Source organism: Thermobia domestica, chromosome 5, assembly GCF_964235325.1.
Source record: "Thermobia domestica chromosome 5, izTheDome1.hap1.1, whole genome shotgun sequence".
NCBI lineage: Eukaryota > Metazoa > Arthropoda > Insecta > Zygentoma > Lepismatidae > Thermobia > Thermobia domestica.
The window spans coordinates 228,664,449-228,678,920 of NC_137458.1; the positions used below are offsets into that span (position 1 = coordinate 228,664,449).

At 34.1% G+C, this 14,472-nt stretch overlaps 1 protein-coding gene across 1 annotated transcript in view; it reads right to left on the bottom strand.

The window, feature by feature from the left end:
- Positions 1–12,662, bottom strand: part of LOC145686439 (synaptotagmin-15-like) — a 440,558-nt gene extending 427,896 nt beyond the window's left edge. Inside the window, exon 1 of the mRNA XM_081759741.1 lies at positions 10,503–12,662. Within this exon, the coding sequence (XP_081615867.1) occupies positions 10,503–10,998 (496 nt within the window). The 5' untranslated portion in view covers positions 10,999–12,662. The remainder of the gene's footprint in view (positions 1–10,502) is intronic.
- Between the last annotated feature and the right edge of the window lie 1,810 nt (positions 12,663–14,472).

The following is a 14,472-nucleotide window of genomic DNA, read 5'->3' on the forward strand; positions in this document are numbered from 1 at the left end:
AACAGACGCGACACCAGCTTGATGCTCTGCAAGAGCTGCTTAGTTTGACAAAACGTAGCCATTACAGGTGAAAGATTATGTATTTATGGACATGATACAGAAACAAAACCAATTTATCGCAGTGGAACAGTCCAAGTCAACAATGATCAAAAAAAGTGCGACGAAGTTCGGTGAATGTGAAGAGAAGTTTTGTGTTATTTTTCAATTCTAAGGTTATCATGCAGCAAGAATTTGTCTCTACAGTTTCCTTGGCAATGAGGAATATTATAGAAAATGTTTTTCAGCGTTTACATGAAACTGTGTGGAAGACAAGGCCTGCATTCTGGCGAGATAAAAATTGGGGTCCTTTACACGACAACGCACCCGGTCATCATGTGTTTTCGATCACGAAGATTTTGCCCGGAGATACAACCACAAGATGAAGTGCTTCCCTGAACCGAGTGAGTTTTGTGAACTCATGCCACACATTCCTATTTAGTGCGTGCCGTTATTCGCACATTCTCTTAAAATATCCAAATTACTCAGACCGGAGAGAACGTTTAGGATTACCTAAAAATCTGAATCAGACTTTGGTAGATAATACGGTCTTTAGTAACCATATTTTCACCTGGGACTGAAATTGATAACATGATCTGAGGAATTTCATTTCAGAGATTTCTTGTTATGAATTTTTCTTATTGACACTATTTAGTTATTTTATTGAATATTTTATATTATATTTATTCCTTTATCCTTTTCGTGACCTCTGGTTTAAATTTTTTAGATTTTTGATTTATTCTCTTAATTAGTAGATCTTATATTTGATTTGCATTTTTTGAAGTTCTATTGTGAATATTTAATGTGCAACTTGTGTCACTCATTAGTGTTATCGTGGTGGAGTATCGTCTTGCTTGTGTCACAATTACAAACTTGATGAAGGTAGGTTCAAGTATCAGCTTGAACTCAATAATTGACATAGCTACTGTAGAATATTAAATTTTAGAATTACAAAATATTTTTTCTCTATTTTCTTGCAGAATACTCATGAGGATTTACACTGATCTCCATCGTCTTGATTAAGATCTATCGATTGATATGTGCCACTCTGCGAAGAATCATTTTTCATTAGATACTAATAATATCATGTAGTTTGGAGAATTTTGAGCTGTATTAAATGTAAGAGGAATTAAGTAGAAGTATTTTATTTCAATAGAAATGCAAACAAAAGCTAGTCAGGAAAAAAACATCTACCAAGTAGATGGTGCCTTGAGTTCGACCCCTGCCAAAAGCTGGAAAGTTTTCTCATTCTATCCTCTTTTCAATGCGGCTCAGTGATTCGTCTAGGCGTGTAAAATGAGACCTGGAGGAGGCTGAAGAGTAAAGGCGGCCAATGTGCAGCACTGACTTCATTACTTTCTGTATGATCCCACATCCACAAAGTACAGAGTCTTAGCTCCACTTTGCCTTTGGACGTTCCAATTGTATATCCCAAGTGTGGAGCGCTCTCAGAGGAAATAAACTCTGCTAAAGACAGTAAAGATAATCACACGATTCCGTATATGACATACAATCAGCCCACTTTCCTACATATCTCTTTTTATTATAGGCAACAAACATTTCTTTGCTACAGTGCAGATTGCATAGAAGCTCATGACTGTTATCTTCTATATTGTGGCTTCACTATATAAATGAAAATGAAATACTATGTTTGTCATTTAATAACGCTTGAACCATCCAAGAGATCTCGAGCAAATTTTCAACATGGATGAGGCTCAGGCATGGGATGGGTTTTATCATTTTACTTTAACGGTGCACCTTAGGGGAGGGGTATATGAGATATAAAGATGACGGAAAATGATCGATAGTAGTGGCGAATCCATAGTTTTCGGGGTCGCACAGATGAACAGTGATACTTCCGATTCATTCAAATTCAACTTGGGGAATATCAGAGAACGCTTCAGTATTAGTAAAAAGTGACTGACTAACAGAACATATTAATATTTTTTCTTATTTTAGCTCAGCGAGGCGAGTAATTGACGCTAATAGATATTAAACGAGATATGGAATTGAGAGAATTGCCGTTATTCATGAAGATGTAATGGGTTCACTCTATTAACGAACTCGGTAAAGATAATTGCTGGAGCTGTCTATTGCAAAAAAGAAAAATAAATAAATAAATAAATAAATAAATAAATAAATAAATAAATAAATAAATAAATAAATAAACTTTGCTTTCGTTCAAAAATCATCGCGTGTAATAATTTACGTCATACTTGCTAACAGTACAATCTCATAAGACACACTGCGTGATCCTAATAACAAAAGATACATACACTAGAAACGGCATGGAACCACAGACCTCCCATAGAGCCGCAACGAAACTCTCAGGGGCATAAGGCACGATACAAAATCAAATTTTGTATATAGGGTGGATCATTAAAGGTAATACGTCCTTCCAACTCTTAAAGTAATTTATCCAAGGAACTGAAATTTCTTACTATGCAAATATCGGCAGGAGGACATTGTTTGACATACTCCGCAATACAACCAGCTTAACAGTGTTTCCAACCATTTATTCAAATAGCACCGCATCAAATTATCACATTTCAAATTTAAATGTTAAACGAAAACTCATAATACTATATTTGTTACTCAGTGTTGCAAACTGAGTACAGTGCCACAAACATTAAAAAAGAAGTAATTTTGGAGGGTTCTATAACAGTAATAACGCAAGAGAGACAGATAGAGCAATGTATAGTATATCTAAAGTGTTTTAGTATCTAATACTACGGTCATTATATGATGTATTTCGAACAACAAGAAACAAAGTCATGAAGAATTGAGAATTTTCCTTTTTTCAAAGGATTTTATTTCTACAAAATGTTCAAACAAGTATCACATCCAGTTACGTCGATGGTTTTCAATAGGAATGAAGATCATAATGTAGTTTACAGCAATTTCATATCTCAAACCGTTCCGGAATATGAAAAGATTGGTAATATTGCTTAAAATGGCGTATTTGTGGGAACTTTTAAAAATAATTATAATTATTGATCTAGTTTGCTTCTGGAATATTGTAAAAACATTTCTTGGAAAGTCTAATTACAACAATAAGCAGTGTTGCAAACCTTTACAATGTTTAACATATCTCAAGAACGATTTCAAATATCGAATTGCTGTAAACGACATTTTGATGTTCACACATATTGAAAGCCGTATCGTGTGATTAAATTAGATACTTATTTCACATTTAATTGAAACACAGGCTTTTGAAAAAATTACGATTTTCAATCCGCTGTAATTTTGTTATCGAGATCAGAGTATTAGATGTTAATGTACTTGTGCATTGTTTCAATCGTCTCACTTGCATTATTACTGCTGTAGATGCATCCAAAATTTGGATGTTTTTAATGTTTGGATACTGTAACGTGCTTACTTTGCAGCACTAATAATAGTAATAAATGTGAAAATATAAGTTTTTGTTTGACTGACAGATCTGATATATATCATAACCTGATGTAGTACCATTTGAAAAAATTAAACTATAACTTTATGTTGGCTTGGTAATACTGTTAAGCTGGTAATATTGAGAGGTATATAAAACAATGTTCCCCTGCCAATATTTGCATGGTATGAAATTTCAATCTTTTCTATCTATTAGCCTAAAAGCTATAAGGACCTATTAAGATAAATAGAGCCGTATCGACATACTGAAAAAAAATATAGATTGTGTTGATTAGAGATAATTATACAGGTAGTTTTAAAAAGGTTGAAAAAATGCTAGTATGAAGGGCAAATGAAATTACAAAGTTTCTTTCATGATAAACTAAAAGACTTCTGTTGTTTCTAAAATGAAAAAATGAAATGAAATCTGTGAGTTTTACGTTCCACGTTTATGCCGGTTAGGCTAATGGAGACGGTGATGATGAGTAATGAATGAAGAAAGTGGAAAGAAACGAGAGAACCCCGAGAAAACCCACGCACATGGTGTTTTTCCACCACAAAGTTCACTTGGCGGGGATGGGACCGAATCCGGGACCCCAAACATCAGAGGTGAACGCTCTACCACTGGGCCACCGCGGCCCCTGTTTCCAAAAGAAGTTCGATATTAGGGACATGGTGGCTTAGTTGTAGAGCGCTGGCCTCTGGTACGACGATGTCCTTGGCTCGATCGGCGGACATATTATGTCCCTATAGTGAATAACATCGTGCTAGTAGGTTTGGTTGGGGTTTTCCCATTTCCTTGCACATTTTCATTTCACTAATCATTCACATTATCAATTATCTATCTTCATTAGCCTATATAACATAATCATGAGACGAAAATTTTGTGACGGACATTTCAATTAACGATATAGAAAAATAAAAGTAAGTTAATAAAGTAAGTTAATAAAATTGATTTTGCAGCTACTCTAGGGGAAGTAACAGAACCTTCATTAACACTGATACAGATACTTTACCTATAACTTAATATTGCACTTGCTGAAATTGTATTACCGCTAAGTACACGCATGTAGCACAGGCATGAAGTATGTACCCACAAATTTTTCTTGCTAGGGGTCCAAGCTTTGGAGAATGGTTCAATACTACAAGCCACTATGTCTATATAATATTGAACGGGTATTATTCTGCACCCGAAAAGACGCTAAGTAATTGTAAACTACTTCCACCTATATTTTCAGGAAAAAATACAATAGAACTAGATTGCTTTTATACGACAAAGAGTACAGATGAAGATGAAGCCTTAAGATCAAATTTTCATGCTACATCGATCATTTTCCCTTTAAACAAGTATAATTTTATTGAGAAGGTGTACAAGTGTGTGTTGAATTAGGAATTTTTGGGAAGTCCTACCCAGTAACCCCCCCCCCACATGCGTATGTTCCTGATGTATCATTAGCCTGATCACAATCCGCAAATGTAATACATTCGCATATATTTTGCAAGTCGTCTAAGAGACCTCTTTCTTGTGCTGCAATCGATTCAAAGAAATAGAGAGACAAAAGAAAGGTTCCTCAAGAAATTCTACTCATATAATCTTTGTTAAATACTAAACCTTCACAAACCAATCATGATCTGAACTCACCAACTTTCATTCTAGATATCCAGAGGTAATGACAAATTACATTTCATTGAGTTATCCTGGCTTTAATTTCAAGTTGCAGGCAGTCGTTAGTACTATACACAGTGTATGCAACCAACAAAACTGCAGAGATTAGCAGATTGCATACAACTACCTGTTTTAAATCATACCGTGAAATGATGGGTATTTACTGCCACCAACGAAACTAGTGGAGCGCACGAAACAAGAGTTACGGCTGTCTCGTCTTGAAAAAGTATAGCAAAAATAATGTCTCATCTCGTCTCGTTCACAATTCTAATTAACGTTTCTAAAGAAATTCGTAATAATAACTCTTCAGTAAAACGATGTACACATCGGAGAAGAATTACCCAAATTTCCATCTTAGAAATTTAAACTTCCTGAACTAAGAATAGGTTTAACTCCACTTCCCACTCTCTTAGATCTTGAATTTCAGAAGTTTCCATCTTACTCGTAGTAAATATTCCAAGGAAAACGTTTGTAGAAAATTTTCATTTACCTATGTCTAACTATTTCACGCCTATTAATCTCTAAACTTAGAATAGTGACAAAAATATTCAAGCCTCCTTAACCCCACCCCTTCATATGGAGATCGAATTTCAAAAATCCCGTCTTATCTACAGCTAGAATTTAAGGAAAATCTTTATACAAAATTTCAGAATTCTACAAGTAATAGTTTCGGGTGCCTGACGAACGGCTAAACATCATTGAATTTCCTCCCCCATCATCTCCTCTTCTGGTCCACATTTCGCGACGTACTGTTTTATCTACTGCCTAGAGTATAAAGAAATCATTTATACGATATTTAAAAACTCTACTCTAATAGTTTCAATTATTTTGTAAACAATAAAACGTCTGATAAATTCTGATGTTTGTATCCCGTTTTAGGGGTCACCTTTAGCAAAATATTGTGCTATTTACAAACTAAAATACAAGATAAAATACACGTATAAAAATTTCAAGGTTCTACGCCCAATATTATGGTTTCGGAGATTCGGCGAATGGTAAAATAATATTAAAACCCACTACCCATCTTAGGAGCCTCGTTTCAAAAAATCTCATCTACAGCCTAAACTGCGAAGAGAGCACGTACAAAATTGCAAGGTTCTATGGCCGATTGTTTCGGAGTTCTGGAAAACGACAAAACTATTCAAACTTCCCTTAGAGTTCGTATTTGAGAAAATCACGTGTTATATACAGATAATGGCACATTTATACAAATTTTCAAGGTTTTACGTCTAATAGTTTTGGAGATCTGGATAATAGAAAATTCAGACCCCCTTATCCCACCTTAGGATACACATTTCGAAAAAATACCGTCTTATCTACATCCTAGAGCAAGATTTCTCAACCTAGGAGTCAGGTCTCGAGGAAGATTGCAAGAGAAACACATGGGAATCGCGAAAGGACATGAATAAGATAAATGTAATTAGGCTATAGTAGAGAAAAATACTTTCAGAGATTAGTTTGAATTTCTTACTTTGCTACGCATATTTTCATTTCCATACTTGTTGTCAAATACAATGAACAACATTAAACAAATTGAGAATCGTTTAAAAACAATTGAATTGGAAAGAGGAATGAAACTGGTGACAAATTGAAGATTGAAAGAAAAGTAAAACACAAATACAACGAAACATATATATTAAAGTGTAACTCAAAACGAAACCTATACAAACATATATTTAACTGCAACCGATAGGTAGCAATAACCAAAGACTTATTCAAAATTGGAAATCATTATAGGGGTCACTGGCAAGAGGGTCTGATAAACAGGAGTCGTCATATGAAACTGAGTCAGAAAGCCTGCCCTAGAGTCATCACATGTGACTATAATTTTTTTCATATTCCATAAATATTTTGACAACTGCTGCACGCACAGTAGGCTACTTAATTGAAGAAACTGGAGCGAGAAAATTTAGTACGATAGCCGTATATTTTCATTGTACTTTAATCATTTATCTATTGTCACACTGAGAAAAATTAGTTATCCGAACAAAGATATATATTGTGCAAATATACGGATTCCTTATGTTTACTACGGAAATCTGTACTAAGCATATGTTGTTCGTATGCTACATACGTACTGCTTTTCTCCCGCTCAGATCTTACACCATAAAACTGCAGGACGTCAGACATCTGACAGCTTACCGTATATTACATACGTACATGTATGTTACATACGTCAGTTATATGTTATATACGTCCATCTGTATCTGAGATCCTTACCACTTATATACAGCTCTTTCTTCCATACGGAAAATACGTACAGATGGAATGTTTACATGGAAAGTATTATAAAATTACACGTTTCAGTTATACTTTTGCTGCAAGATGTTACTTATAGTCGCATGTTAAGTCAAAAAATTACAGGATTTACGCATGTAACCTACGTTTTAACGTATACGTTTTTTCTCTGTACATAAAGTACAAAATGCTTATTTTTGTCATATGAGTTTCAATATTAAAAATAACCTTAAATTAGTTCGGAACGACGACTATTCAACGGGAAAGCGATCACCTCAGGTATGAAAGGTCCTTAGTCTGATTTTAGACTGTAAAATTGTATGCACTGAATTTAATTTTGAGTTTAGCGTTCCTTTCAACATCGCGAATGTATGACACGTCGAGCTACTGCACAATGTGGGATCCTCACCATATAAGCTACCGCCGGAAATCAAACCGGGGTCTCCCATGCCACACAGAGAAAAAATCCGTTATCCGGACAGTGGTATATTATTCAAATATATGGAATCAATGAGTTTACTACGGAAAACTGTACGAAGCATACTTTATCCATTTGCTACATATGTACTGCCTTTTTTCCTGCTTGGATGTTATATCATGCTGCTGCAGGATGTCTAACATCTAATAACCTTCCGTATATTACATACGTATATGCATGTTACTTACGTCGGCAATACGTTGTATACATCCATCTGTATGTGAGATTCTGGCTGCCTATATACAGTTCTTTGTTTCATACGGATAGTACGTATAGATGGAACACTTATATGGAAAGTATTATAAAATATATGTTTTCAGTTATACGTTTGCTGAAACTATATTGCATATAGTCGTACGTCCAAAAACTACAAGATTTACACATGTAACCTACGTTTTAACCTACGGCATATACGTTTCTTTCTCTGTGAAAAGGTATGTTATCCAATTAACCACAAGAGAGCTCATGTGCTCAATTATAGCATTTAGATTTGCTCTGACTGATCTAACCTCTCATTATTTTCATCCAAATATCTCATTCTTCTTTCGTTCGAGTTTGATATATCTATTTTTTCATATGCTATAAAGATTTGATATTTTATTTAATAACAATTCTAATGATTATAAGTTAAATCATAATAAATATTATAGATGTGTACAAATAAATAAATTCTGACACATAATAGTGTTCTCAATGAGTGCAGCTTCTACTTTTTTTTTTTTTTTTTTTTTTTTTATCGCTGATCAGTGGGAAAACACAATTCTATAGAGTGTAATTGCAAGGCGATACTAACTTACGCTATGTCACCATTCATTTATTTTTTACTAAATTTTTTAACCAATCATTTTACTTATTTTTCAACAAAGATTCTAAGACTGTTAAAACTACATATTATACTGAAAGAGTGTTAAAACCAGGAAAATAAAAATTTGGAAGAATATTGTCTATAACATACAGATTAAGCATACCATCATCTTGTGGAACTAAGAGAAACCATAAAAAGTCCCAATTAGGATGGCTAATTCGAACCCGAGGGCTCCCGATCACAAAGATCATTAAATAACTACTGATCTGGGCTACTTCCGTAAAAATTACATTTTATCCTAATTTATTTCCGCTTCTAATTATGATCTTTAGTGGTTATATCGGAAACGTGCGGTATTAAATGAAGATGTTCATGCTATTATTAAATCACTAAAATCAATAGTAACATAAAATACTACGTAATTTAACGAATATCATAATCAGGCACCAAATGTAAGGAGATTCAATCTATATATATAAAAGAGAACGTACAATTCTTTGTCCGCTCATCACGCTAATACGGCTGAACCAATTTCTTTCATTTTTGGGGGGTTATTAGGATTTGGACCCTAGATGGTTTTTATCATATCACTTTAATTTTTAATTACCAGTGTCTTGAGATAATTGACCATTCAAGTGTCCATAACGTACAAATCCTTTGTTATTAGTTCATCATAGGTAAAAATAAACGTATTTATATGCAACCCGCATGACCGTGTCACTCGGCGGGTTAACATAAATGACAGGCGATATAGAGCGGAAAATAGCTTGAATCTTCTGTTTAAAATTTTTTAATTGATTTGCTTATTTTTACAGACACTTTTACAATATGCCAGCACCGGGATGACCGCAGCGAAGCGGGGCGGGTTAACATAAATGACAGGCGATATAATGTTAAGATTTACTGCAATCTTCTATGGTTTTTATCATATCACTTGAAAGCGAAAAAGTAAAAATTATCTAAGTAACAAAGTTTATTGCGTTCCGGGGTGACCGCAGCGAAGCGGGGTGAACGCTGCTAGTAATACGTAAATGCTACTTTTTATACACTGTAAGAATCGTGTTAACATAATTTAGTTAATTATAAACGTCCCAACTAACACAGAACATGAATGAACTGAAAATATTGCAAGCTATTCTAGATTTGATAATTCTTTTTCTAGTATCAACTTCATTAAAAGTAGCCTTCTATATAATGCCACTTGTCGAAATTGTGATTCATTTACTTCAATTCCTCAAATTTTTCCACTCTATACCTTCTTTCCTTTATGATCTTTAGAACACAATTTCTTTAATAACCTCCTGAATTAATAAGATATACGAAATTGTAGACTTTCACTTATCAAGTGACTGTTTGAAATAAAATTACCTTAAATTCATTGTTTTGTACTCATTGTCTTTGAAATGAATCAAGCTTTCCAGTGACACTTTACTCATATAAAACCAGACCATAAATTTGGGAAAAATTGAAAAAATCTCGAAATTTTCTCTAAAAAATTTTTTTTAAAATGTAAGCACATATATTGTAGACCTAGATTCTGGATATCCTAGGCTATAAATTTGCTATTTCTTTAAAATATTTTTGGTACATTTCTCGAACCAAATACAAGAAAGTTTGCTGCTAATACGACTTGCAGAGAGAGAAATTGTTTTCCCTATGCAATTTATACTACGTGATGTTTTGATTTAAAAGGGAGCGGGAAAGCAATTACAATTCAGTATATTAAAATAAATGATAGCATTTAGTTATGTATGATCCATTGGTACAATAATTTCAAAGAGGCCAAAAGTAAAGGTTCTTCAGTAGCAGAAAAATATATAATAAAATCAATAATAATGTGAACTTTAGATAACTTATAAATTTTCGAAAAGATAAAGAAAAAATAAACTCACCAAAAGCTTCGGAAGGACTTGCTCTGGCAGAAGCACTTGTTCCAGGAGCTGGAGAACTGGACCTAGACGCCTCATTATCAGATCTTGACAGGCTCCCTGCTGGACTTGTTTCACCGGAACTGGGCAACTGGGATTTCCTCGCAAACGGTGGTGTGAGTGGGGACACCTTCGGTGGCACGGTGAACTCGATTTCTCTGGTCCTAGGAGGAAGAACAGCAGTCAGAAGAGCTTCTCTAAGGCCAGCCTTCGAACATTGACGACGTAATTCACGTAAAGAAGGAGGCGGGGGCGCTCGGGTAGGGGATGGGCTAGTAGTAACACAAGTGGTTTCACCAATAAACATTCCCTCAGTTGGGGAGGTTTTAGACATCAGTAATGGTTTATTTAAGTCTAATGGATGTAGAGAATGAATTTTACGAGAAAATTGTTTTTGAGGTTGGCCTCGTTGAGGTTGTTCTGTGCCTGTAGTTGACACACCCGCCATCATCATCCACATTACAAGCCCTTAATTAACTATTCTGAAAATCTATTCAATGTTTTTTGCAACGTATGTACTCACAAAGTATAAATATATTTGGGTTTTTCGTTAGTAGACGCCCTCGATGTACAGATTAAACGAATATTTAATTTATCATCTAGATGCGTAATAAATAGTAAGACTCGCAGTAAAAATCGCAGTAGAATAGCAGTAATCTAAAGTAATTTGATCTCAAATATGATTTTTTTTTTACATACTGTATTCACGTTCTCATATTGTTCAAGTGTTCAGAAGAGTTCAATTGTATTTTAATATATAAAAAATGTGCTTAGTTAACAGCATAAACACTACAAAAATGCTTAATGTATTAGTCCAAAATCTGACAAATGAGTAAGTGTTCAAAAGGATGTGTAAGCAAGCACAATTTTTGGTGATCAACAAGTTACTTATGGAATAACATAGCAATTTTCAACTCTTCGTAGAAGTTCAATTGTATGTCAATTTACAAATAATATACACAATTAAGTTCACACACTAAGGCAGAATTTAATATAACGACGAATATTGGGACAGATTCATACACAGTAAAATTATAATATGAAAAATATATCTTCGTCTCTAAATTTCGCACTTCAACAAAGAATTCATATCACTTTGCAAAAAATAAGTATTCACTATTTAAATTTTTCATTCGTAATGAAATATTGAAAATATAGCTGAAGACAGAACCAAGCTTTTATTTCAATGTTTAAGTTTGTGCCAAAAATTGCACCCTTTTCATATTCAAAACAAGTGACTTCAACACACACAAACTTATTCTTCTGTTATTAGGCACAAATAAATTAGAACAAGATAAATCTTACGAATTCGTTTTTGAGAACTATATTATTTATGTTCCTTTTCATGCGATTTTATTGGTTTCCAAAACGAACGATATAAGTCACTTTGAATAAGAAAGATATTGGTTAAATTTATGTAATGTTTCTACACTACTATCACAATCACATTATCTTCAAACTGATCCTTGTTATTTGCCCGTACCAAAAGATAAACGTATATGTACTGTTGTTGAACCAGTCTAGCAGCTTTAAAACAGCAAACACCTGTTGAATCTCCAGCACACGTTCGTTTCGTCGTGGTACTCTGTCTCTGTCTCTCTCTAACACTAACTGACACGAAACGAAACGGAACGGAACAGCCTGGTGAACAGCTAGCAACCCAACAGCCAAATAAACGAACTAGTCACTTAGCAAAGGCTCACGGTAATGAATGGGTGACTCCGCTGCCTGTTGACAAGCGCACAAACAAATGAACCGAGAGAAACCGGATAAGTGCGTTTTTATTATTATTAAAACAATGCCCTAACAGCAGCACATACAAGTCAGTTCACAAAAGTTCTTCTTTTCCTTTCTTCAATTTTCTAGTGTTCTTGTCTGGTTTCTCATCTTTCGTTGTTCCCGCTATGGGAATCCAAGTCACTACAACGATGTTTCGGTATCTTCTTTTCTCTTTTTTTCTTTTTATCTTCTACTGGAGAAGGATTCACATCACAAGAAAATTGGTGCTCTATTTGCGTGCTTCTTATTTTGTTGCTGAGAGAGGAAGTTTAGTCCCCAAGGCACTTCGATTCATTCTATACAAAAAGAAGAAGAAAAAACTACTTTTCTTACGTCACCGGAGAAAGGTCTTTCTTTAAACGTAAGAAGTAAAAGAAAAGAGATACCGAGATGTTTTGGGATTTTTTTAAAAGCTGAGCACCAAGGTAACGAAAGGAAGTGTAAAATGAAAGTGGAAAATTATGTTCCGATTATTATCAAAGTTGCACGTTAGTGTCGTTAGAAACGCTGATTGAGCCCAGCTTCCTAATACGCGACAGGCTTACTATCGAGTAATGAAGTCGTTACGAAGATATTTTCCAAGTAAGTTCTTCCTGTTACCAAGAGATGGCTCTGAAGCTCGGACATCTGAACCGACTTGCTCTTGGTGTGAGTGTGTATTTTTCTTTTTTTCTTTTGAATCGCATAGTGTTTCCAACTAAAGCAAATTTTCTAGTCGTGCAAAATAAATGAAGCCTTTCATTATACTTTAATATTCTGAAAGACTAGTTCCCAGTTACTTCAGAGTTGTCAAGGAACGATCCCACACTTTTAAATTTTGGGATGTGTGTATAAAACAGTAGTTGATAGGTGCGTATAGGGACGTACATATAAATTTATTTCGCGCAGTCGAGAGATTTTCTTGTGGTTTAAAGAAGCTCAAAATGTGAATAAATTATATTAACATTTGTAAAATGACTTCTAAAACTGGAATAATTTACAGAAAAGTCAAGATTTTGGGAGAGTTTGGATGTCCAGTACTCATCCACAGCGTACCCTTGAGTAGATACCAGTATTTACAATAATTAAATTACCAATATTTGCATTATAAGCATGCGACATAAAATAGTTACCAGAATGTAGATGTCAATCCGGTTAATTTTGAACAATTATTGTCATATATGCTTTATTATTTGCTATTTTTACTTTTAAATCAGTTCGAAGGTGAAGGAGATTTTTGTTTTTCATTAAACGAAATATTAAATATGTTTGTTTACAAAGATGTGTGCTAGAAAATGGACCTCTGTGTTTTAATGCTTATTTTAAACTTTTTTCTAATAATCAAAAAATACTTTCACTCAGTACTGATCAAATATACATTGTTTCAAAAATATTTTAAATGAACCATTGTAAGTAGCATTAATTTCAGTATCTCACGATAGATATATGATCCATGAGTTGTCAGATGGAGAAAGTAATCTCTGAAGGTAGTCGCTGAATCGTTCGGATGCTGAACGAGGACATGTTGAGCTTCTTATGTATCAATTAATTATCAATGGACTCTCGAAACGATTTCACACTTTCAACTCAACTTGCTCAGAGCAGTTTTTTTATGTACTATTGCGTACCCAATTCAACTTCCAACTTAAAAAAAAATATGCATACTACTACCTTGAAGACGTATATTGAGTTTGTTCATGTATGCAAAAATCTGTTAAATAGGCTGTCATACGAAAGTAACACGTAGAAAATACAATAAAATATTTATCTGCACCTTGGCTTTTAGCGTTTGAAAAACCAAACAATGTTCGTAACGTCTACTTTTTAATTTATATGAAAGAATAAAGGAATCTATGTAATACTTCTTTCACAAACATAACAAAACATTTTACTTCAGCTTGGCAGTTGTGTATGTTTAGAACTAAAATTTTCTTTCTTTTTCGTTCTACCCGTGAACATTTTGCATTTACATACTACATATTGAACTTGCATTTACCTATTGAACAAACCATGTTTCGAGCTTAAATGAAATGTTTTCAAAACATATTTAGACTAAGAGCATGTACACACTACATGATTATCGTTCCTCGGTGTCTTGCTTATGTATATATTATTGTGTGCAAAAATTACTGTTGTTTCCCGCACACTTTTGTGGGGAGAGGCCAATTTCACACAG